General features: G+C 37.1%; 1 protein-coding gene across 1 annotated transcript; it reads left to right on the top strand.

Moving 5' to 3' along the window:
* The first annotated feature begins 228 nt into the window (after nt 1-228).
* USP44 (ubiquitin specific peptidase 44) lies at nt 229-26,815 on the top strand. Its single transcript, XM_008576802.1, has 6 exons — nt 229-282; nt 12,944-14,444; nt 17,538-17,733; nt 19,569-19,677; nt 24,930-25,135; nt 26,215-26,815. The coding sequence occupies exons 2-6, from the start codon at nt 13,014-13,016 to the stop codon at nt 26,412-26,414; spliced, it is 2,142 nt and encodes a 713-aa protein (XP_008575024.1). The 5' UTR covers nt 229-282; nt 12,944-13,013; the 3' UTR covers nt 26,415-26,815.
* The last annotated feature ends 824 nt before the right edge of the window (nt 26,816-27,639 follow it).

Genomic DNA, 27,639 nt, shown 5'->3' with positions numbered 1-27,639 from the left:
CTTTTGCTGTCTATGCGGAGACACGTACTGCACTCGGGAAAGCCCTGAACGCCGACTTGAAGCCTGGGCGCCGGCTCCCCTCAGTCTGTCAGCAGTTCCCGCGCAGAGCCACCCCGAGGCACGCCCAAGGCGGGGGGCGGAGCTCTGGGAGGGGGCGGGACCAACCGCAACGCCACCGCTGACGTAACCGTCGGACTGGGCTGCTGCCGCCGCCGCCGCCGCCGAACTGGGGGACTGGGGTCCAGGCGGGGAGCGCTAAGATGGCCGCTCCGGCGCGGGCTGGTGAGTGACCGTGAGGGGTGCGCGCGGCTGCGGCAGTTGGCCGAGCAGGGCTCCCTGTGAGCGGACGTCCGACTGGAGCCCCCGGGGGTCGGGAGGCACCTGGCGGCGTTTTTTTCCCACCGCGCCGGGGGTCCTGAGGGGGAGAGGGGGCTGTGGACGGACGGAGAGGAGTGAGCCGAGGGGCGCGCGGAGGAGGCGGCGGCGGCGGGTCCGGCGAATTTAGAATTGACGCCCCTGGGAAGTTTCGGTGGGTCGTGGGATGCTCCGGCCGGTGTCCTGGTGACCACCTCGCGAATGCCGGGAGGTGTGCTGCGAGGAGTCGCGTCCCCTGTGGCCAGGGGCCCCGGGCGGTAGGGGGACGCGCTGCGGGGAGGAGGGCCGAGACTGCAGCACTCACGGGGGTGCGGCTGGGAGTTGTGCCCTGACTGCTGGCCGGAGCGTTGAGGCGCGATAGCGGATCTAGTGAGGGCTGGGGCGTTGTGTGGAGCAGGCACTGTCGAGATAAAGTCGCATCCTGCCTGCGGCTCTGACTGCCGCGAAGTGATGCTCGAAGCCCCTGGGGTGCTTTGGGAGGGCGGCTCCAGTCCTCCGTTTAGGAGGAATGTGCTTCTCCGAGTCTTGCCTTCACTCCATCGATCGGGTCGCAGCGCTGCCGGCACCTGCTGCCACTTAAAGACACTTCCAGTTTTTGAATACCAGCTTCCTAAAAGCATTCCCGCTGGCCTTCGAGGGGAAGGAATGCTAATAGGCTGAACTCATTTGGGGGGCATAAGAAACATGTAAATGTGTGTGTGGGTGGCGGGGGTGACAGGATGATTTTTGAAGTTTAAGAGAAGGTAGGACTCCCCTGCCCCCCAAAAGAAAGTGAAACACAGTAATTGTTTCAGCTGCAAGTTTGAGCTGTTTTAAGTTCTACTGTTGTAACTGGATAATTTCTTGCAGTTTTCATATTAGAAGGAAAAAAAAATGTAACTCTTGGGAGGTTCACTTTTTTCCTGAAAACCCCCTCTCCCCCTTTCAAACCTTAATTGTTACATCTTTCAAGTAACGGGTTGTGAAATTAGCATGGAAATACAACCTTCAGGCCCTACACTTGAATTCCTTATTATCTGTTAAGTAGCTGCCTGTGGGGTAAAAGTAGGGGTGGTAACATTTGGGGCTTGGAATTCCATTTTGAGTTGTCTTCAAAAAACCAGCATTTGGTGTAAACAAGGAAAAAGAATTGGCTGTTCACTGTGATCCGATTCACAAAGCCAAACAGGAGTCAAGCATATGTTTATAGAATATTTAATAATCTCAATGAGATTCAATATTCAGTTGTCTTGAAAGAGGTGAAACTTTGTATCCTTGAAACTTTATTTTATCCTTAATTGAGCGTCTCAGAGGATTTGAAAGCGTGTTACATATTTTGGCACATTCAAGTTTTCTCTCCCCACTAGGGTTTCTCTCGCTTTTTGTGTGTACCAGCCATTAATTCTGCAGTGGATGTCAAATCTTTCTAGTATTTATTGTAGTCTATCCAAATCGAAACTTAGAGCTATTCTGATATTGAACAAATAGTTCAATGTGTACAGTTTAGAAAGTTGAAATGTTTTGGCTATTTTGATTGTGCATCAAGTCTTGTTTTTCTTCCAAAATATTAATTGCTGGAGATTTTTTATCTTAAATTTAAGTGATTCAGCATTTAGTATAATATACAGTGATACACCTTTTGAATGGAAAATCTGCTGAAGATTTGGATTAAGTATTTTAAATAGTTTCTAAGTAATTGTCTTTTTCCCTTTTTCCTTTGTGTGTGTGTGTGTGTGTGTGTGTGCGTGCGTGCAACAAAAAAGAAATAAGTATCATATATACAATGTACCAAACTTTTCCTCTACACATTTGAATCTTATTGGGCACTATAGCATTTCGGTGGTACATAAGAGAATTTTCTGCTCATTGAGTTATTTGAGGGTAGAGTCTGTCTGTCCGTACGAGTATTTTATTTTTATATTTCTAGCAACTGACTAACTGCTTAACATGGAGGAAAAAACCCTGTGAATGTTTGTTGAATTGGGATTCTAAATTGTAGAGGTGCAGAGAAAAACACCATTTTAGCTTCTTGGTAGCAGAAAAAAAGAGCTTTGAAGTTTTTCTCCTTCCTGCAGTGTTAGGCAGAACAAACGCGGGTGCCATATTCTAATGGACTTGTCTAGTTGAGAGAAATTAGAGAAGATAGAGAGTCTAATCAAGATAGGTATAAATTGTGTGCCCAAATCATTCTCTAGATTCAGTAATGGGGGACAGTTTTGCCATTAGGCCCAGCCTAAATAGATGACAAGTAACTAAAGTATATGAGGATTCTACAAATACTGGCTTTCTGGCAAAAAGATTATCGTAAAAAGTACAACTAATATTCACAGAAATTTCAGACACCATAAAATTTTAATGGAGTTTTACGTGTCATAGGAAAAGCTAATTTATAGTCTAAAAATATACTTGTTAGGACAATTCATGGATGTACTTGAGTGATAGATTGAAGAGTCTGAGCATTTTATATACAAAGTATTTGAACTCAATTTATTAGATCCGTAGAATACTCGGTATTTTTCTGAATGTTTTTCCTCATTGTTATGAAATTAGCTGCAGTAGGTTGATGTATAAATATGTTGGTGAGATACCAGTTATAAATATTTTGGAACAATATTGCCCATGAATTAATTACTTGTAAGTAGGATGGAGGTGAGGAATTTGAATAACCTGGAGGCAGAACTCGCTTTCCAGGAGCTTTATCTTACATCTTCTTTTTTTTTTTTAAAAGATGACCAGTAAGGGGATCTCAACCCTTGGCCTGGTGTTGTCAGCACCACACTCAGCCAGTGAGCAAACCGGCCATCCCTATATAGGATCTGAACCCGGGGCCTTGGTGTTATCAGCACCGCACTCTACCGAGTGAGCCACGGGCCGGCCCTTACATCTTCAACTAGATTCAATCTCTGTGCTTTGGGAAAGGCATGTTAGAGACATGAGGAAGGCCCATGGAAAAGGGGTATCCTTTATTGTTTAATGAGGAGTCTCAAGCGAGATCAGGGTAATTATAGATTCTACATCTCTAAAGGAAGAAAGAATAACCAGAGCCTTTCTAGGGATAAAGGAAAGGAAATACATCATGATTGAGATGGAGAGGGGCCACGGCACATAAGAGGCATAATAGCATACCTAAATGGGAGCAGGGAGAGTTTGAGATCCTGTTGTGTTCATTCATTCAATAATTTGTCTTGGTGTTGTCAGCACCACGCTCAGCCAGTGAGCAAACCGGCCATCCCTATATAGGATCTGAACCCGGGGCCTTGGTGTTATCAGCACCGCACTCTACCGAGTGAGCCACGGGCCGGCCCTTACATCTTCAACTAGATTCAATCTCTGTGCTTTGGGAAAGGCATGTTAGAGACATGAGGAAGGCCCATGGAAAAGGGGTATCCTTTATTGTTTAATGAGGAGTCTCAAGCGAGATCAGGGTAATTATAGATTCTACATCTCTAAAGGAAGAAAGAATAACCAGAGCCTTTCTAGGGATAAAGGAAAGGAAATACATCATGATTGAGATGGAGAGGGGCCACGGCACATAAGAGGCATAATAGCATACCTAAATGGGAGCAGGGAGAGTTTGAGATCCTGTTGTGTTCATTCATTCAATAATTTGTTCATTCAGAAACATTGAATCCCTTTCTGTGTACCAAGCACTGTGCTTGACCCTTCGCGTTTTACAAACATCTCTTAAGAGGATAGGGTACTATGGTGGTTCCATGGAGTAAATGGAAAATTGAAAACTGCTTATGAGGTGTGGGTATGGTTTACCCTAATTACTACCAACTATGGATAAAGCTATTTTCATTCTTATCCAAATGCATGTAAAGATTGTGGTGGTTAGTAATTCCTAAGCCCTGCTTCCTGCTGAAATTACCATTTCTTCCTATCTTTTATTATGAAAATAACAAATCTATTTAGGTTATATTATAGTTAAGAGGAAAATGTTTTATTATAAAATTTCTTCATTAAAATAAGGAATCAACACATGTCTACTTTAATGTCCATCCCTTTGGGAAGTCTCAGGAGGATTTTCTTTAATGAGATAAAGATCACTGTGACACAATTTTACTTAAACATTCTTTTTTTATTTTGGCGGCTGGACAGTATGGGAATCAAACCCTGGACCTTGGTGTTATCAGTACTACACTCTAACCAACTGAGCTAACCATTTATTCTTTATGCTCAGTGGCACTTATGTTTTTTTCTTTAATTAGTATAGAATTTATGTGTTTTCATATAAAATGTGCATGCCCATTTCCTATGAAACAGTAGTTCATATCATACTTATGAAAAGTTAAAAAAAATTAAACTTATTCACAATCTGGTCATTTGTATGTAAAAACACTTTAATGAAAGATGTGTGAGAAGTAGCTAATCATAGCTGAGAGTAGAAAAGTATATATTGTGCTACAATTTGAAGGCTACTAGATGGCATGTTAAGGAGGTTAGATTTATCTTTTGGTCCTTCAAGACTTTAAATAGTCTTTTAATAATTGGGAAGTTGTGCCTATGTTATAAGACACTAAGAACTATATAAAAATTAATGTTATATGATGATTATTTGACTGAGTCAAATATGAGCTATGAGAGAAGGAAGCTTCCTAATAGAGCATGAAAATGTTTAGCATCTATTCAGATTTTAACATAGATTAACTCTTTTTAGGAATGCATAGTAGCCATTTCCCTCATTCTGTCATTTTATTAAACAGTAATTTAGTTTGGCTACTTTTCGTGTGCATTTATTTTTCATGGGAACTTCCTGACTTTCATTAAAACATTTTTCAGGGCCGGCCTGGTGGCGCACTGCTACAGTGCGCCGCTTGGGAGCGCAGCGGCGCTCCCGCCGAGGGTTCGGATCCCATATACAGACCGGTTCCCGCTCACTGGCTGAGCGAGGGGCGGGCGCAGCACCGAGGGTTGCGATCCCGTTGCCGGTCCCGGTCCGGTACGGGCGCGACACTGAGGGTTGAGGTCCGTTGCCGGACATGGAAAAAGACAAAAAAAAAAAAACATTTTTCAAAGGAAAGAATCTGAAAATTGAGCTAATAATTGCACTGATTAGAACATACTGTTGGCTGGACAGCTCAGTTGGTTAGAGCGTGGTGCTGGTAATGCCAAGATCCAGGGTTCAATCTTATACCAGCCAGCCACTAAAAAAAAAACAACCAAAAAAAAAAAAACACTCTTGACCCTTGGCACCATACTCTTGTAGGAACTTCCAAAGCTTATAACTATATTGTACTTTTCCTTGCTTTTTTCCTAAGTTTTTTCTTACACTGAGGTAGAAAAGGAGTTGCCTGCTGAAAAGATTATTATGTTGAAGATTACTAAAATTTACAGTAGAATGTTATTTATTTATTTTGTGGCTGGCCAGTACAGGGATCTGAACCCCTAGACCATGGTGTTATAAGGCTGTGCTCTAACCAACTGAGGTAACCACCCAGTTAAACATAATGTTCAACCAACATTTTTACTGTGTGGTTTGTTTTTGTTTTTTTGGCTTTTTTTTTGTTTGGTTGGTTGTTTTTTTGGCAGCTGGCCAGTACAGGCGTCTGAACCTGTGACCTTGGTGTTAGAAGGCTGCACTCTATCCAACTGAGCTAACCAGCCAGCCCATTGATGTAAAAATAGTTATCTGTTCCAATTTTTTAGTGATTCTTGTAGCTGTCAGTAATACTTATTTAGAACACAAATATTTATTTAAAGGTTCAGTATATATCATACTAAAATTTAAAATAACCCAATTAGGGTTGGGAAAAGAGGTCTCTGTTTGCTTTTGTGTAAAATCTATTTTGGGTATGTGAAAGTATATAGCATGGGATATGGCACATAGTTGGCTCTGGTTAAGGATAGACAAAGTAAGATAATATTACAAAGTAATCAGGAAACTGCCTTGACTGATCATGGAAAAAATAGCCACTTGGTTGAGAATGGGGGGCAGTTTTGGTCATCAGTGATCAATGACTTCCTATTTTCAACCTCTGAATCAAATCTCATAAAAAGGATGAAGTTAGACCTGCATTTAGTACTAGTTGACTGAGTCCTCCAAGAATTTGGTAGCCTGAAACAATATGGCTATACACCTATATAGGATCTTCATAAAGCCTATAGAGATTTTTTTTATTTAGGTAATAAGATGTTTGGGATGTCCATAAACATAAGGATTCCCATTTGGCAAGTGACATACAGTGGCACAACCCAAGTCCTTTAGGAAGTTAGAGGAGAAGAGATTTTTTTTTTTCCTTTTTGTCTTTTTTACTGACCGGCAACGGGATCGCAACCCTCAGTGTTGCGCCCGCACCGCACTCAGCCAGTGAGCGGGAACCGGTCTGTATGTGGGATCCAAACCCTCGGCGGGAGCGCCGCCACGCTCCCAAGCGGCACACTCTCCAGTGTGCCACTGGGCCGGCCCAGAAGAGATTATTTTTGAGTGGGAAGACTTTATGAAGGAGTTTGGCCTGACAAAATATAAATTCTGGAAATTAGCTGGGAGTGACTCTTTGGGAGTACACATGACAGGTAGAAGAGTAATTAAATAAGGCATAGAGGATAGATTAGAATCTGATTGTGGAGAATTTTGGAAGACTGACAAATGTATTTTTTTTATTGCAGTATTTGTCAAACTGCTATTATAAAATCAGTTTAGTGAGTCATGACCAGCATTTTTTAAAAAATGAAACAGAATAGGAAATATCTGAACACATTATTCTTAAAAGGTTTGTTTTTGAAACTTTTGTTCCAGAGTTGTATGTTATGTGTATACACCTATTTACTGGGGCATGATGTGAAAATTTTTAGTCTCAGTTCAAAAGCCACTGCTTTACTGGACTGTGGGGAACCATTGGAAGATTTTAAGTACAAGTGTTGAAGGCTTAAAGCAAACTTGAAGATTAATTTAGTGGGATAGTATGGAGGTAAGTGAGAGTCCTAATGATGTGGGACCAGTTTGGAGGTTACTGCTGTGCTTCAGGAATGATATTAATAAAATCCATAGTGAGAATGATAGCTGTGGAAATGGAAAGGAATACTTAAGGAGTAATAACTCTGTATGCATAGCTAACTAATTGAATACAGGAGTGGAGATGATGAGAGAGTAGAAAAAAAAAACAAAATAAAAAAACCTCTTATGATTTCTAGCCTGGGTAGTTGAATGATACTGTAGTATCATTAATAAGAGAATATTTGAGAAGAAGCTAATTCTGTGAAGTCAAGATATATAGATAGCTGAGTATGAGTTGTGCCTGAGACTGGTTCAGAAAAGTTAGCTGACTACCAAGACCATCCTTAGCCTTAACTATCTAGAACTGATCATTGAACTTCTGCTGGAACCTCTATAGAATGAGTTCATTATGAGAAGAGGTTTGAAGAGCTATTAAAGTAGATCAGAAAGGTAATTTACTACATGCTTAAAAAGCTGGATCATATGTTGCAAAGGGCTGTAATTTGAATAAATGAAAATTTCAGAGGGTCCTCACTGTGTGGTAAGTATAAGCAGTTTCATGCTGTTGAACTGTAACAAGTATTTTGCTGTGATCTTATTTGACTTTTTGGGTGCAATATAAGCCTTTAATTAAAAATACCATATCTTATAGGATCTTACATTTTATTTTTCTTCTAGTTATTTTAGCTTTCTGTTTTATAAATAGTTTAATGATATGCTGATTCTATCTATATAAAATTAACTCTCAATATGTCAAATACAGTTATTTTCTTAAACTAAAGATTTGTGGAAGAAAATTTTAAAAATAAAAATGCATGCTCAATTATATATGTATGAAAAGTTTTAATAGCTTGAATGGTTGTCTTCGAACAAATTTAAATTTTTATTCTCTTTAAGCACTAAAGAGTAACAAAAGAAGCTTTTAGAATATTTGTAAATACATCTGTCTTTAAAGATAGCGTACTTGGTTTTAAAAAAAAGCCATTTCATAGCTATTATTTGAATTTCAAGTGTGAAACGTTTTTTAAATGTATGGGAATGATACTACAGATCATTTTAATCCTTGTATAAATTATTTCATTCAAAACATCTTAACTATTTGTACGGTACGACTATATAGGTACAGCTAGTATTTTATCAGAATCTGCATGGGGGCGTATAAAAATGTTTTTGTCATGTCATATCTCTTTAAAATGAATTTACTGCCAAAAATCATATATCCAATCTGCTGGAGCCAAATAGTTAATACACAGCTTCACAGCAGAGGATTAGCAAATGAAAAGAAGTGCTCTGAACCCAGTAGAGGAAAATAGGAAGTGTCAAGAAAATACCCCCATCCTCCTTTCTTTTCCTCAAAGCTTTTAGATCTTTGTGTGATGAGGCCCCTTTGGGGATACCCTGGTAAAAAGTCTCTGAGCTTTGGCTACAGGCAGGAGGGCAAACTGGAGATCTCTGGGAGCAGGAGCTTGGCTCTGTAGCTCTTGCTTTGCTCCCTGCTCTTCCCTAGATCATCTACCCCCTACTGGTTTCTTTCATAAGGAGACAGGGTAAGTGGGCCCCCTGCCCTAAAATATTAATCTCATGATCTGTCATTCTACCATTCTGGTTTCACGTCTTTGGATTTTTAAAAAGATTTTATCTTTGAGAGACCCCCTTTTAAAATGCAAATACTCCTGGGAGAGGTCAGACCTTAGTTCTCAGCTAACATCTTGATTATCAGTTAACACCTTAGTTGGGCTTAGTATATATTTGGCTGAGAAGAACAAACCCCTGGCTAAAAGTGATCAACTAAAAGGAAACTAGCATTTATAATAATTATTATTTTATTAATATTGGCAGGTAAGATATACTGAGGGCCATGTTAAGTGCCAGGAATTGTTCTAAGTTAATTCCCTCAACAATCCTATTGGTATTATTACCACTGTTATTTTGCAGATAAGAAAACTGAGGTGTGTAGAGCATAAATAATTTGTCTTTGGTCACATAGTAAATATTGCTAAGGCTTTAAACTCAGGCATTTGGATTCTAGAGTGTGCATGCTCTAAACATTTTGCTCTGATACCTCTCCTCAGAGAGATGACATCTGATCAAGATTTCACCCTTTTCACAGTTTTGCATTGAATAAAATCATATGTTCAATTATACATGCCATTTCCTGTTGAAGGTCAAGGACTTGCCATCATCTAAATGGATTTTCTAGTAACAGCAGCAATTAAATAGGCAAATTCCTTGTAACCAAAGAATAGACGAGAAGGGAGTAAAGAGGCTAATGTATAATTTCACACATACATAACACTATCTTTTTTAGCTATTTTTACATAAAACTTATTATATAATGTTATTTTTAAGAAATGTGAAAGTGTGGGTTAATAAAAAGAATATACAATAATTTGCAGTCCCATTACCCAAAGATAACCCTAGAATAAATATATATATATATATATTTCTGGGCTTTTCTCTATTGTGCTTTTTTGTTCTGAATGTTGTGCAAGGTGTTAACCCATTGCACCTTTTTAAAATTTTACAATGAAATAATTTTCCTTGAGTGTAAATAAGTAGCATTTCCCTCTTCATCTTTGCAAGAATGTTGAACTAATCAGTATTGTCTTTGATTTGCCAGAAACGTATGTTTAACTGAATTCTTGTGTTTTTTATCTGATTTGTTTTGAGTAAAAGTAGGTAGAAGGGAGCCCTAGATTCTTCCCTTAACCTCCAAATTGAATCAGTTATCTCAGCCAATGTTTGTTAAGCACTAATTCTACCTCTGCCCTTCCTCAAAACTGCTACACTGCTATGGCTTTAATTTCCTTATTATCCCTCTTAATCACTTAACTCTCCTCCAGATCTGTTTACCATTCAGATTCCTCTGTAACCTGCAGATGATCATGTCATTCTCCCCTACAAAACTTTTCAGGAGCTTTTATATTGTCCATAGGCCCTAGGAGCAAGCTTGGGGATGATTGGGGCAAGTAATTCTGAGTCCTACATACCAGCAAGTGGGTCTAGAAAAGGGAGTTAGGAGGGGGATATGTTTGTGCAGGTTCCAGGTGGCCACATCCCCTTGGCCCTGCTGATTTGGGATAGAGAAAGGATCCCCTAAGTCTAGGCCCTGGTTGCCTAGGTCTAAAGGGAGACTGTGCTACTATATGTTGAGAGTAAACTTTTGGTGCAGTAGGGTAGAGTGGGGAGACCATCTAGGAGCCTTACTTCAGTAATCCAGGAGAGACTTGACTGTGGCTTAGACCAGGTTGGTGGCAGCAGAGGTAATGAGTAGTCAGATTCTAGATATATTTTGCAGGTAGAGCCAACCCTTTTTCCTCAAGTATTGGTGTGGAGAAAGAAAGAGGAATCAAAGATGACTCCAGGGTTTTTGCCTTAGTACCTGGAAAGATATAGAATGATGGAGTATATTAATCACAGATATCTCAATTTTGCTATTAGCAACTATTGTTGAGTCCTAGGAGTTCTAATAAAATACTATATTCAAGCAGAGTTTCTTTTCTTTTTTTATTGAAACATAATTGATTATATGTATTTGTGGAGTACAAAGTTGACAATCAGTATTTGTGTACCGTATGTGGTAGTCAAATCAGGATAGTTAACTTATTCATTATAATACATAATCACACTTTGTGTCCATTAACCAATTTCTCATTAAGACCCCTCCCCCTTACCACTTTAAGTAACTGTAGTTCTATTCTCTCCTTCTGAATGTTGAATGTATTATTGTGATTGTTGTCTTTTTCTTTCTTTCTTATTTATTTATTAGCTCCCACTTATGAGTAAGGACATGAAATATTTCTCTTTCTGTGTCTTCAACCAGATTTTAGACCTCAGGAAATTTTGAAGGAATAGAAACAAATTTAAAATGTGCACTTGAAGCTAGACACAGTGGTACATGCTGGTAGTCCCAGCTACTTGAGAGGCTGAGGCTGGAGGACTGCTCGAGCCCAGGAGTTCTGGGCTGTAGTGTGCTATGCCATTCAGGTGTCCGTACTAAGTTGGGCCTCACTGTGGTGACCACCTGGGAGCAGGGGAGCACCAGGTTGCCTAAGGAGGTATGAACTGACCCAGGTCGAAACTCCCATACTGATCAGTAGTGGGATCACACCTGTGAATAGCCACTGCACTTCAGCCTTGACAACATAGCAAGACCCCATTTCTAAAAGTAAAATAAAACAAAATGTGCACTTCAAATGTGTGTGCATGTGAGGGTTGGGACTGGTCAGTCCTAAGTCTGTGTTCAGGATACCTGATATTTAAAAGTTAAGGAATGAGGGGCTCGGATTACTAGGAGATTTTACAAAAAGAGGTGGGAGGGAACCAAAAACAACTTTGTCTTTGCAGTTTTCCTAGGGTCCTGGAGGTGACACCTGCAGCTACTATTGAAATTCATAGTCTTACTGCCCTCAAAATTCAAAGCATCAGTCATGTTACAATGTTATCAGTGTTCTGTAACTAGGTGCCCACCTGCATCCTGAAATTTGTGTTCAATTTATGCTAAATCAGTGACAATGTTTTTAAATAGATTTCTGTTCATTATTTTTAAGTATCTTTAGAAGTATTCCTAACTTTAACTGATAAAGGAGAAAGTTCTGGGTCAAAAGTCACATAGGCTTCTCTTTTTTTAAAGAATAAGCTTATAATTTCAGATATGCTTAGGCTTGTTAAAATGTCAGAGTTTATTATATTGCCATCTACTTCATACTCTTCCTCTTTTCTTTCTAGTTGCTTATGCATCCTTATACATTCCTGAGAGTATTCAAACCCAAAAGCACATTGTCTTCTCTTTCCCTAAGGCAAACTGTCAGGTCTGTCAAGTCAGAGTATGAAATAGAGCCATGAATTAAAGGTAATTATTGATTTACTAAATGGAAAACTAGGTTTAATGGTAATTAAGTAGAATATTTAATATCATTTACTTAAATAGAATATCAAGGTTTGTTCACTATAGCCACCAATTATTGAGCATTTACCATGTTTCAGATAAATATTTTGTTATCTCTCTCAATCCTTTAGCAATTCAGTTGAAGTTGGTATGGTTTTCCCTCTTTTACAGATGATGGTTAGGGAAGTTAAAACATTTGCTAAAAATCATATATCTAGTAGTATGTGGCAGAGGTATAATTCAAACCTGTATTTTTCTGTCTCAGAATACATGCTTTAATAATTCCACATTAGTAATTCCACATATGATTATGTTTCAGTAATTCCACATAGGGCTCAGAATGCTTGCAAATATTAACATATTAACAAGATATATTTGAGTCTTGTCAGCCCCAATTTTTAAGAAAAGGAATGCAGTTGTGGAAACTGCCTTTAGCCTATTGGGTAGAAAGGATAAATTTTATTCTTTTTCAGTGAAAAGTGGTCACCAATTTTTCACCACTAGATGGTGGCAGGAAACTTTTTTTTAATTTTTAAAAAGGACTCAGAAAAAATAAAGTGTGTTCTTCCAGAGCAAGGTGAAAGAGAGATAAGAGAAGTCTTAGAGCAAGGAAAAAATGACAACTGCCTATGTTATGACAAACAGCCTAGAAACTGGGAGGAGAAGGAGCAAATTTACAATATCATTCTTGGGAAAATACCTTGTTAAAAAAAATACTGGTATATTGTTTTTATTTTATTAAAAACTGACATTGTTCTGCTTAGTTTTCAGATACTTCAAGTGTTGTGAACAGAGATTTGTTTGGATTATGTGTTTCTCAGCTAGACTAAATAAATGTTAACAATGGATAAGTGCAAACACATTGGGCAGTTGAGGCTTGCTCAAGAACATTCCATCCTCGACCCTCAGAAATGGCACTGTGTGGACTGTAATACGACTGAGTCTATTTGGGCTTGCCTTAGCTGTTCCCATGTTGCCTGTGGAAGATATATTGAAGAGCATGCACTCAAGCACTTTCAGGAAAGCAGCCATCCTGTTGCATTGGAGGTGAATGAGATGTATGTTTTCTGTTACCTTTGTGATGATTATGTTCTTAATGATAATGCAGCTGGAGACCTGAAGTTACTACGAAATATGTTAAGTGCAATAAAAAGTCAAAATTATCACTGCAGTACTCGTAGTGGAATGGTTTTACGGTCTGTGGATACAAGTGATGATTCTTATTTCTTACGTGATTGTGCCCAATCTCTGCTTCAAAATGAAGATCAAATGTATACTGCTCTTTGGCACAGGAGAAGGATGCTAATGGGTAAAATCTTTCGAACTTGGTTGGAACAATCACCCATTGGAAGAAAAAGACAAGAAGAACAATTTCAGGAAAAAATAATAGCAAAAAGAGAAGTGAAGAAAAGACGGCAAGAATTAGAGTATCAAGTAAGAGCAGAATTGGAAAGTATGCCTCCAAGAAAGAGTTTACGTTTGCAAGGTCTAGCTCAGTCCCCTGCAACAGAAATAGTTCCTGTTCAAGTACCACCACAAACTGCAGCATCACCGGCAAAAGATAAAGTAGTATCTACCTCAGAAGATGTAAAATTTAAAAAAGTCAGTGACTCCTCAGTTAAACGAAGGACAGTAATAACTCCTGGTGTAACAGGATTGAGAAATTTGGGAAATACTTGCTATATGAATTCTGTTCTTCAAGTGTTGAGTCATTTGCTTATTTTTCGACAATGTTTTTTAAAGCTTGATTTGAACCGATGGCTGGCTGTGACTGCTAGTGATAAGACAAGATCTTCTTACAAGCATCCACCAGTCATGAATACAGTAGTACATCAAATGAATGAATGCCAAGAAAAAGATATAGGCTTTGTTTGCTCCAGACATCTAAGTTTATCTTCAGGACTAAGTGGTGGAGCATCAAAAAGTAGAAAGATGGAACTTATTCAGCCAAGGGAGCCAAGTTCACAATACATTTCTCTTTGTCATGAATTGCATACTTTGTTCCAAATCATGTGGTCTGGAAAGTGGGCCTTGGTGTCACCATTTGCCATGCTGCACTCAGTGTGGAGACTGATTCCTGCTTTTCGTGGTTATGCCCAACAAGATGCTCAGGAATTTCTTTGTGAACTTTTGGATAAAGTACAACATGAACTAGAGACAACTGGTACCAGCTTACAGGCTCTTATCCCTACTTCTCAAAGGAAACTTATCAAACAAGTTCTAAATGTTGTAAATAACATTTTTCTTGGACAACTTCTTAGTCAGGTATGGAGTTTTAAAAGTCTTTTCATCTTGGGTAATTCATAAAGTGAAGCCTAAAAACATATTTTATGTACATCTAGTATGTTGGAGCTATTATGCTGTTTTCAGGTCAAAATAGATTGCTTTTATAAATGTGTATAAAGAACTCAGCTCACTCATTTACAATTCTTTTCTTCATGAATCATTGGAAATAGTTTTTCATCCATGATGTCAAAATCTTTTTTCGGGAGGAAGGGAGGGAATCAGGACACAGAGCTTTCTAGATTAATATTACATTCTTCTCTTCTCTTTGGGATTGAGAAGAGGTAGTTTTAATCTCAGAGGGAACAAATTTGAAGATGATGCTGTACTGAAAATGGATATGGTGCACACTTAAGCAATTTCGGGGACCAAGAAGTAGAACTGGAGGACTTCCTATGAAGTCAGAGGGTCCAAATCCAAAAGCTTTAACAAGTAGGTAGAGAAATTTTAAGGTAAACGAATGTGATTTCATTTGGAATAATCCTAAATGGCTGTCCTTTATTTCAATTATGCACAAAAGTTTCCTTTGTTGTGAGAAGGTGGACTACAAAACCAGGATCTTCCATCTCATTAATGGTTCTCTTTAGTGAGTAGACTTGTTGGTGAACTATTACAAGACATGAGGCTCTCTATTTTCCCATTGCACATTGTTTTTAAAAAAATTTTAGTTGAGGCAATTAGGCTTTTAGTCATTTCCTTTCCCCTGCACACTTGCCTCTGTTCTTCAGTTCAGCTTTCATTGTATTAATACCACATTTTGTCTCTATAGCATACTTTTCTAAAATGTTACATAAATATTTCAGATATAACTCTTCTTAAGGAACATCTATGAAGTTTATTTCTGTCATTGTTTCAGAAATGTGAAGATTCTACATTGTGTCAATTAGCAAATAAGAGCTGTACTTCTTGTGTCACACACAATTTTATTTTTCCTACCATCTTTAGCATGTCTATCTTTTCTGTGCAAAGGTTTTAAAGTGCACTATAAGTGCAATATATAGTTGTAGAAAACCTATACAAGGGTACTTCAGAAAGTTCGTGGAAAAATGGAATTGAAACATAAGACTTTCCACGAACTTTCTGAAGACCCTTCTCATATAATACAGGAAATCTATACAGAAGAGAAGAAAAATCATTTCCTAATCCCATAACCCCATAATCCATAGATAAAACTATTAATATTTTGGTATGTTTTCCTTCAGTCTTTCTTTTCTCCTACATATATGTACATAGTTCCTCCATAATTGGTCATTTTGCCTTTACCTGCTTTTTCCATTTAATATTGTAAGGATTTTCCATAGTCATCAAAAATATTTGATCACTCATTTTATTTTGAAACATATCAATGTCCATTACTTGTTTATACCATAACTTTTTAAACCTTTCTCCTATTGTTGACTTGTAGACTCCAGTTTTTCCATTATTATAATGTCATGATCAATTAATATATTTGTTCTGATGATTTCTTTATGATGGAATCTTAGAAGTAGAATTACTTTGTCAAAGGGTAGGAGTTTTGATACTTGGTGACAAATTTCTTTCCAGAAAGCTTTTTTTTTTTTTTTATTACCATTTTATATTTCCAGTAGTGTGAGTGTGGCTATGTGCATGTGTTTTCCTTTATAAACGAATTTTAAATTGAATTTTGTTTTTTGTTTTTTATTTTATTTTTTGGCGGCTGGCCAGTATGGGGATCAAAACTTGTGACTTTGGGGGTTACAAGGCTGCGCTCTAACCAACTGAGCTAACCAGCCAGCCCAGAATTAAAATTGTTATACCAGCTTTTTGCTTCTTTTCCCTTTAAACATATAATAAACTCTTCGAAGACTGATTCTTAGGAGATTCAGATAGTTGGTTGCTGGAATGGCTTTTTTTTCTTTAAGAAACTTCTCAAAAGGTCAGGCCCTTGCACTACTGAGTCCCCAGACTAAAAATCAGGAGTGTTGTTTGTGTCAATTTGTTAAATCTAAAATCTGTATTACAACTGGCTTCTCTATCTTTGTGCCTGTGCCAGGAATGTAGCATATATGAAAGAGCTTCCTTGTAATATTTCCTATTCTGTGTGGATTATTAGCTCATAGGATCTCTTCAATTATGTGTAATGTTTATTGGCATTAAATCCTGCTGAATGTTTTACTAGAGTATTTATTCCCTTTCCAGTTGCTACATTGCCTATATAAAGTAGTTAGAACTGCTCCATGTTCTTTGTGTTTCCTGTATTTGGATGGGGATTTTAATGTGGTGTGCTTTAAGTGGAAGTATGATATCATTATTCATGTTATATGTATCATCTTTTCAAATTACTAATTGGTAGGGCTTGAAAATCTGTATAATGAAAATGTACTAATAGCATTTTACTTGTATTATGGTTAGGACTGTGAATTGGGTTAATAGGTTATAAAATTTGGGGTGAGAAAAAAATTTGGCATGACAAAAAGCTGGGGTGAGATGAGAAAGGAAAAAAGACGAAGAACTTGAAGCCTAAAGACAAATACATTAAGTGCATATAAGTATATATCATATTTATATATCTATATATACACACGCATAATATATATCTATTAAATGAGGTCAGTTTGGATTTTTACATAAATTCTAGATTTGACAAATGCCTTTGGAGCTTTTTGAATGCCCAGTATTTGAGCCCAACAATTCATACTGGGTTTAATGACAACCTTTTGGAAGCAAAAATTATAATAATAAAAAAATATCCTGACAAGAATATAAAACAGATTATTCAGAATTCTTTTTTTTTTTTTTTTTTGGCTTTTTCGTGACTGGTAAGGGGATCGCAACCCTTGGTGTGGTGTCACCCGCACCGCGCTCAGCCAGCAAGTGCACCGGCCATTCCTATATAGGATCCGAACCTATATAGGATCCGAACCCTCAGCGGGAGCGTCGCTGCGCTCCCAGCGCTGCACTCTCCCGAGTGCGCCACGGGGTCGGCCCTTATTCAGAATTCTAATAGTGCATTTTCAGGAGAAAAGCTTATTTACTGGCAGTGTCCTCTAGCAAAAGGAGTTAATATTTTGATGGAAGTATTATAATCTGAGGAACTAATATTTTTATTTGCAGGTTACCTGTCTTGCATGTGATAACAAATCAAATACCATAGAACCTTTCTGGGACCTGTCACTGGAATTTCCAGAAAGATACCAATGCAGTGGAAAAGATATTGCTTCCCAGCCGTGTCTGGTTACTGAAATGTTGGCCAAATTTACAGAAACTGAAGCTTTAGAAGGAAAAATCTACTTATGTGAGCAGTGTAACTGTGAGTATAGACATTATATTCTCTGTGATTTTCTCAGGTTAACAAACACAAATGAGAGGAAGCCGGAAGAGCTTCCTTTAATACCTTAAATAGTAGTTATGAAAATGAATTTTTTTTTTTTTTTTTTTTTTTTTTTTTTCAGAAGAAATCAGACTAGGTATTTCTACTTTCAGGGTTTTTTTGTTTTGTTCTGATTTTTGGCAGTTGGCTGGTGCAGGGATGACATTGTATGAGTATCATGCTCTAACCAACTGAGCTAACTGGCCAGCCCTAGCATTTCTATTTTATAATTGGCATTTATGAACTGTGTGTTTGTTTTGCCTTGTTTGATGGCATTAAAATTTTTCTTGATCCTATTGTCAGTTGTGGAAAGAAGGGATTCATAAAATAAGAAATTTAAATTCAATAAGTGGAGCAAAGAGGAATAATAAAAGGAAAGCATGTCATGTGGTGTGAATAAACCATTTGCTTTATGAGTTTTTTGCTACATATCAAAACATTTCTATATAGTAATATATGTGTATATACATACATATATAATAGAAAATAATATATAGCTGGACTGTTGCTGTTGAGATTTGGCTTCATAAAAACAAGGATTTATTCAAAACCCTTTATGTTTTCTTAATTAGTCATTGTTCTAGTTGGTATGGATAGAGGGTAAGACACTTTCAAGGTGCTCACATTCCTAATAGAGGAAACATATAGGCGCTGTGATAAGCACTCTAATAGAGGTAGACACAAGATCAGGACACTGGGGGAAAGGGGTGAAATAGGCACCTCAATTAAAGAGAAGCATCTTCCTCCAAGGAAATAGTGTGTAAAAACCACAGCAAATCTGCCTTGTCTTTATCTCTTCTATCTATGTATACGTGGCATTTTACTGTTTATACTAAATGAGAGGTCTTCGAAAAGTTCATGAAAAGATTCAAATTTAAATTCTATTTTTCCATGAACTTTTTGAAGTACCATGTATATTTTCTGGTATTCTCCCTAATTTCCATGTCACAAAAAATGATTCTAGGGCTTTTGATACTAAACTTTTAAGGTAATGTAAAATGTTCATTGGATGTTCCAGCATCAAAGAATTGATGGTTTTCTAGAATGACTTAAACTAGCATTTTTTTTCTAAGTGCTGTGTAATGGGAACTCTATTATAAGTAGCCTAAAATTTGTAAGGTTTTAGAAAAACTAAAGCTTCATCAAATTGATTATGCTGAAGTTTTATTTTTTTTTCCCCTTGGTCATAAATGTGAATAGTCCCAGATGCTTTCATCACCAAATTTGGGAGTAGACAAATATTATGAATACAGAACATGATTTTATACCAAGTTTGTATGTGTCTACTGGGGCTGCCAAATACAGGCCTAGAAGAGCTGCTTTAGCACACACAAAGGCACATGTTTAAAATTTTAAGTCAAGGAGTTGATATCCCCTCTCTAGCTACACTTGGATCATATGTTCTAGGAGACAAATCCAAGTAGGAAGATTAGTTAGTACAGGGCATTGAGCAGAAGCCAGATATCTGGATCTAGGGGTGTAGACCTGGAGGAAAGGCTTCTGGTAGTAGTGTACTTCAGTCTGTTACCTTATTTGCAAGAGTATTATTAAATCATGTTCTTATTTGTTAACATGTCTAACTCGACTAGCTCATAAAAAAAATTTTTTTTAATTGTGGATGTTACTTGAGGGCAAAACACAAGTCCGTATTTCTAGTACAGTACAGTGCCTGTAACTCAGTAGATATTTAATTCATGTCTGCATTAAAAAGAAAGTTTACTCAGCTTTTCCTTGTATTCTTAAATTTGATTTTCATTCTTTCTTTGATATTACAGCAAAGCGTAGAAGGTTTTCCTCAAAACCAGTTGTACTCACAGAAGCCCAGAAACAGCTTATGATATGCCACCTACCTCAGGTTCTCAGACTACACCTCAAACGATTCAGGTTAGTAGTAGTAGAATACCAATTGCCTACCACCTGTACATTCATTCCTAACTTGATAATTGATTGTGTTTATAATGCTTCAAAACTTAACACGTGTGATGCATTAGCTTTTAATGCTATATAGTAGATGACTACTAACATAGGAGATGACTTACATTTCCTTTTTTGTTCTTTTTCATTTTTCTTTTCCTTTTTTAAGGAAAAAAATTCTGGTCACTGTCTTTAGCCTTGACTAGCAGACAACATCCGTATTCAATAACTAACCTTCTGATTAGTTTTCCTTGTAGAATGCATTGCTGATAATCAGATCCCTCACATTTTGGTCTGCTAGGTGATACTATTCTTTGTTAATTTAATTATGCTTTGTAGTGTTTAATATTCGGCATATTTAAAGTTTAAAATTTCTAAATTTAATCTCTAACTTACAGTATTCAACCCAATTGCTTTGTCCTTAGAAAATATTTGATTAAGGGTATAGCAATTCAATTCAAAGCAGTTTAAATAAAACCAAAACTCTAGTCCCCTGAAATATATTTAGTCTGGTGAATTAATTGGCAAGTCTGTTGATTAATCAAAGCCAGTGGTCTCATACTTTGGGTCAACAGTGTTAACCTGAGACCCACTAAAGAAGTTACTTCATGTGCTATGATGTGAAAACTATTAAGACCATGTTTCTCATACGTAACAGCATGTTTTCGTCTCTGTCCCACTTCCCAGAGATAATAACTGTTAACTTCATCATTCAGATATTGATTATAGTTGTTCTAAGTACAGTCAGCAAATATCATGTGAATGCTTTTTAATGCAAGATGTTCTATATTTCTTTGAGGAATATAAAGTAGGATCCTTTCCTCAAGATTATAGTCAGGCACGCACAGAAATAATGGTGAAGTAGAAAAACTTGAGTATACAAACTTATTCAGAAATTTATCAGAGACTTGGAGGAAAGAGTTGACTAATGTCTGAAACTTTCTCAAAGCCACTCTAATGTGTAATGGCACAGGGGGCTCTATGTCATTCAAGTTTCAGTTCATATGTCATCTCTTTAGAGAGGACTTCCCTGACCATTCTGTTTTAAAGCAGCACCACCCAAACCTCAGTATAACATTACCCTATTTTTGCTTGATGGCAAAAACTACTACCTGCAATTAAGTAGCTCGTTTACTAATTTCTCTCCAGTAGACAGAGGCTTAGTAACGACTTATCTTTTTCATTCTTGTATCCCAAGGCCCCAAACCATGATCCACACATAGTAGATGCCCAAATATATTTACTAAGTGAATGGATGGGGTGTACACAGGAGGAGGAGCACTTTAGCCTTAAGGAAGCAACATGAACAAAGGCATGGAGGAATGAAGAGGGTAGGAGGGTACACAACAAAATATTTAGTGAAAAGTCAGGTGAGTGCTGCCATTGTGTATAAAATCAAGTGGAGGGAAAATAGGAAATTAGTTAGGAGGTTAAGAGTAACAAGGGCTATGGAAATTAAAGAGATGAGAACAAATACATATAAAATTCTGTAAAGATAGAATTGAAAGGACTTAAATTTTTGTTACTTAAATTGGTACTTAATTGGCTGCTGTAAACTGTTGAAGAACTTCTCTTCTTCAGAATTGCTATTTTATTCCAATCATGAGTACTACTTCAATCTGGCATTTGACGTTCTCCCTAATTCAAACCTATTTGACTCTATCTCCTTCCGTCTCTGCCTATAACATTTTTAACTCTTCATGCCATTTCTGATTCCAGAATCTTTGTTTATGCTGTCTTTACTGCATTTATCTTTCTCCTTTCTCTTCATCCATTCAAAAAATACTATTGTATTTTCCAGAGTACAAGACCTATAGTATACATAAAAGATAAAACCCAATTTTTAGAGGACAATTTTGGGGGAAAGGCTTCTTTTTCTCCAAGTATGTATTAGTTATGATTTTTAAAGTGGCTTTGTAGAAAAAAACATTATTCATATAGTTTATTACTGACCTTGTAAAAAATAAAAATAAAAAAAAGCAGGTATATAGCTAAAACTGTTGTAATTACTTTTGGTAATTACACTTGTATGCTAAATTTAGGAAATAACAAAACCCAGCAAGTTTATTTTGAAGTCCCACTCCTTCTAGGTGATATTGTAAAAAGCAAATACCAGTACTATACTTCAGTATTAAGGGCAAAAAAATTAAGCCAAAATATAAAATAAATCTGAATGCTTTTCTATATAGACAATACAAATGAAGAGCTGATTATGGTACATTAGAATGAATTATCAACTACCTACACACAGGGAGAAATACAGATTTCACTAAGAATGAGAGAACATCCTACAAAATAATAAACTTAAATGTTTATCATCAGTACAGAGCAAGTAATAGGAGAAAAAGTAATGAATTGTAATAGAGATTCAAATTTCATTATAGTATATACTTAGCTACATAAGTAGGGAAAAAGTTTAACAAAGTTCATCTTTATCCTATGAATTATCTTTGTAGCCAAATAAATCTTAACCCAAAGCATTAATAAAACAGTGTTAATTCCTAAATTTCAGATGATTCACTCTTCATCAGTTTAGAAACTAACTCATTCTCTTTAAAAATTCTACTCTGTGGATCCCCATACCTGCCAGCAGCAACAACAACAAAGATAAAAATCCATTCTGCATCCCTAATTATAATATCTCTCATATATCCCTAAAGTTAAACTTGAACCTATTATTGTAGTCATGTATCTCCTTGAGCCACAAGTTATTACACTAGGAATAAATTTAATTCCTAACATTAGAGAAACATTTAATTCCAAAACATTAGAGAAACAATCCAAGCTTTACTAATGATTATAATTGTTATGAAAATTACTGACAGGATGTGAACTTTTTGTTTTCAGCAAAGGTTAGCGTGGTTTGGCCTCCTACTAGAGGTGTTGGGATGGGGAGGTGACGGTTAGCTTCTTTGGTGTTGTCATTTTGTGGTTCACTGCTTTGAATCCAAATGGTAGACTTGTGTGTTACCATTTCCTTCATCTTTTTCATGTATGTATATGTGTATGTATTCACATTCTTAAATATATACATTTTAAAAAGATTTATTGAATAATGAGTATATTCTTAAAATAGAAAGTGAAATAGGGTAATATATATGTAAAATGCAGGATAGTGATTACCTCTGGGGAAAAGGAAAAATGGGATTGGGAGGGGCACACAGGAGCCTTTGAAGAAAGGTAAGAAATCGAACATTTGTGATACTGTATATGTACCCTCTGTGTGCCTTCCAATCCTATTTCCCTTCCCCTTAGGAGCAAACCATTTTGAATTCTGGGTATAGTGTTATCTTGTTCTTTATCATCTTATTGTCTTTCTATCGGCATAAAAAATTGGGTACCCAATTTATCATCAGTAGGACAGTGTTTTCTATTTAGATACCTTACAAGTATTTTAGTTAGCACAATTAGATAGGGTTTGAATTTTATGGCAAAGCAAAAGAGAGATTTATAAAGTACAAATAATAGGAACTTTTCACCTTAAGCAAGTCCCATTTTATGTGTTTGATCTTCTATCTTAAGTTATAGCTGCATTGGATGCAGGGTATTATATGTATTCCATAGTGAGGGTGTAGAGATATTAGGAAAAAACTCAGTTTCTCTTACAACACAGAATACTTCTGTGACTGGTTACCGAAATGTGTGGGGATTTCTCCCCACCAGGCAGGCAATCAGCTGGGTGTCTTCCAATTCAATTCTGACTGTCTACCTGGAGGTAGTGTCAGATTCCACAGGTTGACAGCTCAGTCCTACAAGACTGCTCCCCACTTCAGATGCCAATTGTAAGTCCAGGCTTGGGGAACTTCTGATGATCAGTTGACTGTAAGTTGAGGTTCCCATGACCCCTCCTCAGGTTGCTAGAGGAGCTCACAGAACTCAGGGAAACTCTGCACTTACATTCATTTACCCATTTTTAACAAAAGATATTTTAAAGGACACAAGTGAACAGCCAGATGGAAGAGATGCATAGACAGAGACATGTGGGAAGGGGAGGAGAACTTACATGCCCTCCAAAGGTGCACCACCCTCCAGGGACCTTCACGTGTTCAACTATCCGGAAGCTCCGTGAACTCTGTCCTTTTCAGTTTTTATGGAGTCTATCTTATGAAGGCATGATCAATTACATCATTGGCCGTTGGTGATCAATTTAACCTTGGCACTCTCCCCTCCACAGAGGCTGGGGGTGAGGCTGAATGTCCCAACCCTCTAAGCAGGACTTGTCTTTTCTAGGACCAGCCCCCATCCTAAAGGCTGCTGGCCAGTGGTGAACTCATTAGCATACAAGACACTCTTATCACTTCAGAGATTCCAGGGATTTTAGAAGCTGTATGTCACTAAATGGGGACCAAATATATATTTCACAGAATCACAGAGGGATTTAAATATGACTTCTAGTTCAGCAGAAGACATAATTTACATAGCTCATCTTTAGTTCTGTACCATTTTACATTGTACTAAGCATTTTCATTTTTTTCTAAATAAAACTTATGTTCCTCTCTCCCTTCTCTACCTGCTATTGTTTGTCTGAACCTCATGTTTTAGTACTTTATTATTACAATATTCTTGTGTATGTCTGTCTTTTGTCTGTGTACCGTACTATCCCAAACCGGGTATCATCTCTTGCAAGAATTACCATGTTACATTATTTTTCCCCATAGCACCAACTCACAGTATGCGTATGATAAAAACATTGCTTGCCATGCTTAGATCCATAATGAGAAGCGTGACCAACAGATTGAGAAAATGACAGCACAAGGGCATTCTTTGAGTTCTATCACTAATGGGTGTTATGTTGAAGAGCTATGAAGTGTTCTGAGGAATTAGAGGTGTCGTGGTTTGTTCCCTCCATAACTGGCTAAGAAAAATCGAAACGATATCTTCCTTCTGAGATAGCTCTTCATACAGTGGCAAGACAGTAAGGAATTAAAAACTCTTTTGTGCCTTGACTTTACCTGTTAGAAGGGAAAATGCTCATAGGGCTATAATTTTTTTCCTAAACGTTAATTTTCTTCCTATATTATCAATTGACTACAGAAGGCAAATACTTATTTTAAAACTTGGTTGGACCTGTTTGGCAGTAAGCCTAAATCTCTCCATTTATAGGCAATATCAGCATTGACAGGGTCTTATTATATATATGATACTTTGTATTCCATACTATCTAGACTTACTACTTGGTAATTTTCCCTTGATTTTGTTGATCTGCTCTGGTTTGTTCACAGGTGGTCAGGACGTAATAACCGAGAGAAGATTGGTATTCATGTTGGCTTTGAGGAAATCTTAAACATGGAGCCCTATTGCTGCAGAGAGACCCTGAAATCCCTCAGACCAGAATGCTTTATCTATGACTTATCTGCTGTAGTAATGCACCATGGGAAAGGATTTGGCTCAGGACACTACACTGCCTACTGCTATAACTCTGAAGGAGGTATAGATAGGAAAAAAAAATATTTTATCTTGGATTAGACTTGGAAGCTAGAATTCAGGCTTTTACAGTTTCTGAATTGACCACTAAATCATCTTAAGCAAATTCACCTGACCACTTTTTCTAGAAGAATAATTCTGCAGTACTGTTGGTTGGGGGGAAAGAAGGGGTGGGGGTGTGTGTGTGCAGAAAATGAGTTATATTTTCTGCAGGTTTGATTACTTAAGAGCTGTAGGAATAGGATAATGAGGATAGTCTTGTTAATGAAAAGTTGAAAGACTGTTATCTTTTCTTAAAGGCACACATCCAAGAGCAGGTTTCGTGTTTTACTGGTTTCAGTTAATTTTGTCAATGAACAGGGCACCTAATGAACTGGGAGATATTTGGAACAAATATTGAGCTCAGGTTTAGCATACGAAACTCCCTTTTATTTGCTGTCTCCATGGATCCTTCTAGGACTGTCTAGTCCTAAAAAGTAATTGGATTGAGGGCTCACTTTTTACTTTCCCTCCTGGTACCTGCACTTGAACAATGAATGAACCACCAATACACACACAAACCCTCCTGGTACCTATATTTGAACAGTGAATGAACCACCCACACATATACACCCCTGACACACATCCCCAACACACGCACCCACCCATAGGGCTTGCTGGTTAGCTCAGTTGGTTAGAGTGTTCAGATCCCCACACCTGCCAGCTGCCCCAAAAGAAAAAGCCCAAATAATCCATTAAGGCAATTAATTCAGTAAACTACCAAATGTTAGTTGTACACTAACTTTATAATATGATTTAATAACTTAATAATATAATGCTTTATAACTAGTGGCAAAAGCATTAATTGGTAGGTTTATACCAAAAATAGAATGTCAAGTACTCTAATTGGTCAGATTCTATAACTTCAAACTACTTGTAGAATAAAGGTAGATAATTCCAGAGTTATACTGCCCAAGCTATATTTCTCATTGAAGAAAGGAAAAACGAATTGGCTAAATTATTTTCCCTTTAGAAACAACTTAACTCTCACTGAAACTTAATGACCTTTATACTATGAACATCGTTATTTTTGTTTCACTCTAGGGTTCTGGGTACACTGCAATGATTCCAAGCTAAGCATGTGCACTATGGATGAAGTATGCAAGGCCCAAGCTTATATCTTGTTTTATACTCAGCGAGTTACTGAGAATGGACATTCTAAACTTTTGCCTCCAGAGCTCCTGTCTGGTAGCCAGCATCCCAGTGAAGAAATTGATACCTCTTCTAATGAAATCCTTAGCTGATCCAAAGACAGAGGGGCTTTCTTTTTGTGATTTGTATATATACTTTTTTAAAGGGCTGACTTACAATTTTGAGCTTCATTGTTTTATTTTTTACTTATCAATCAGTGTGCACTACATTTACACATTTTGTATCTATAGCAAAACTTTTTTACACAAAGTATAAATATATGCATATTGATTGCAGGTAACTAAACTTTCAAATACTTGGGAGTTTTAAACTTATATCGTTTACCTCAGGCTGGTGGTACCTTTTATATTTTGATGTCTTAATTGGCTCAGATCATGAATTTGTGCAGTCTTCTACTGAAGACATTCAGGTGGCACCACTTTTTATACATTTGTTAATTATCTCTTGTGGCTATTTTCTATACAAATTTTTAACAGATGGAAAACTAGATGCTTTCTTCACTAATAGTTTTGACCCAAAAAAGGCATTTTTATCATGCCTTTTGTATTAAACTCCCCCTTCTTTACCCCTTGAAGGGAGTTAATTTACATTTAAAGTGAAATATCAAGGTATCACCTAAATACTCATCAGTTACATTCATTGATATTGCTGATGCTTTGTGCATTACAGAACTCAATAGACATTACTTTGGCTAATGGAACTTAAAAAATTTTTAATAACTACTTTGCATAGTCAAACTGTATCTAAATGAAAATGGCAGCTTTACTAACAGTATGTTTAAGTGAACTTCAGAACTATGGACGTGAAAAAAATGATGGCTGGGACTTATGATGGTGATTTGTCTGGCAGCAAACAGTTTTGTCCAGATTCTAATAAGGCAGTCATACAAGAATTTTGTATTTAGCAAACTAGTATGATGTTATACATTTTGTCTTGGGTATGAGTTAATTTTGTTTGATAACATTAGATCTTTTAAAGCTTGTGTATTTTGAGACTTTTAGTTCAAAGGAATAAAAATGTCTTGAAATAAAAAAAATTGCATAGGGCAAAGGAAATAGTTGCTCCAAACTGGCAACTGAACAATGTCTACCATCTTATTTTTCTAAATAACTAAAGCCTGGCTTGCTTACTCTTGCTAGGATTATGTGCCTACTAGGAGCCTCTTAAACACTGGGCCCCAGCATTCTTTTAAAAAAAATTATCTAAACCTGCATTTTATTAAAACTACAGTGAGACACTCTTTCCTCTTCTGATAATCTTACTAGTCTCTTTAAAGTCCTACTGCTGCTAACTTATTCAGAAAGGGGAGAATCCACT

The sequence above is a fragment of the Galeopterus variegatus genome, unplaced genomic scaffold (genome assembly GCF_000696425.1).
Source record: "Galeopterus variegatus unplaced genomic scaffold, G_variegatus-3.0.2 Scaffold1405, whole genome shotgun sequence".
Taxonomy (NCBI): domain Eukaryota; kingdom Metazoa; phylum Chordata; class Mammalia; order Dermoptera; family Cynocephalidae; genus Galeopterus; species Galeopterus variegatus.
Note: the sequence above shows the minus strand (reverse complement) of the source record. Positions and strands in the feature narration are given on the sequence as shown.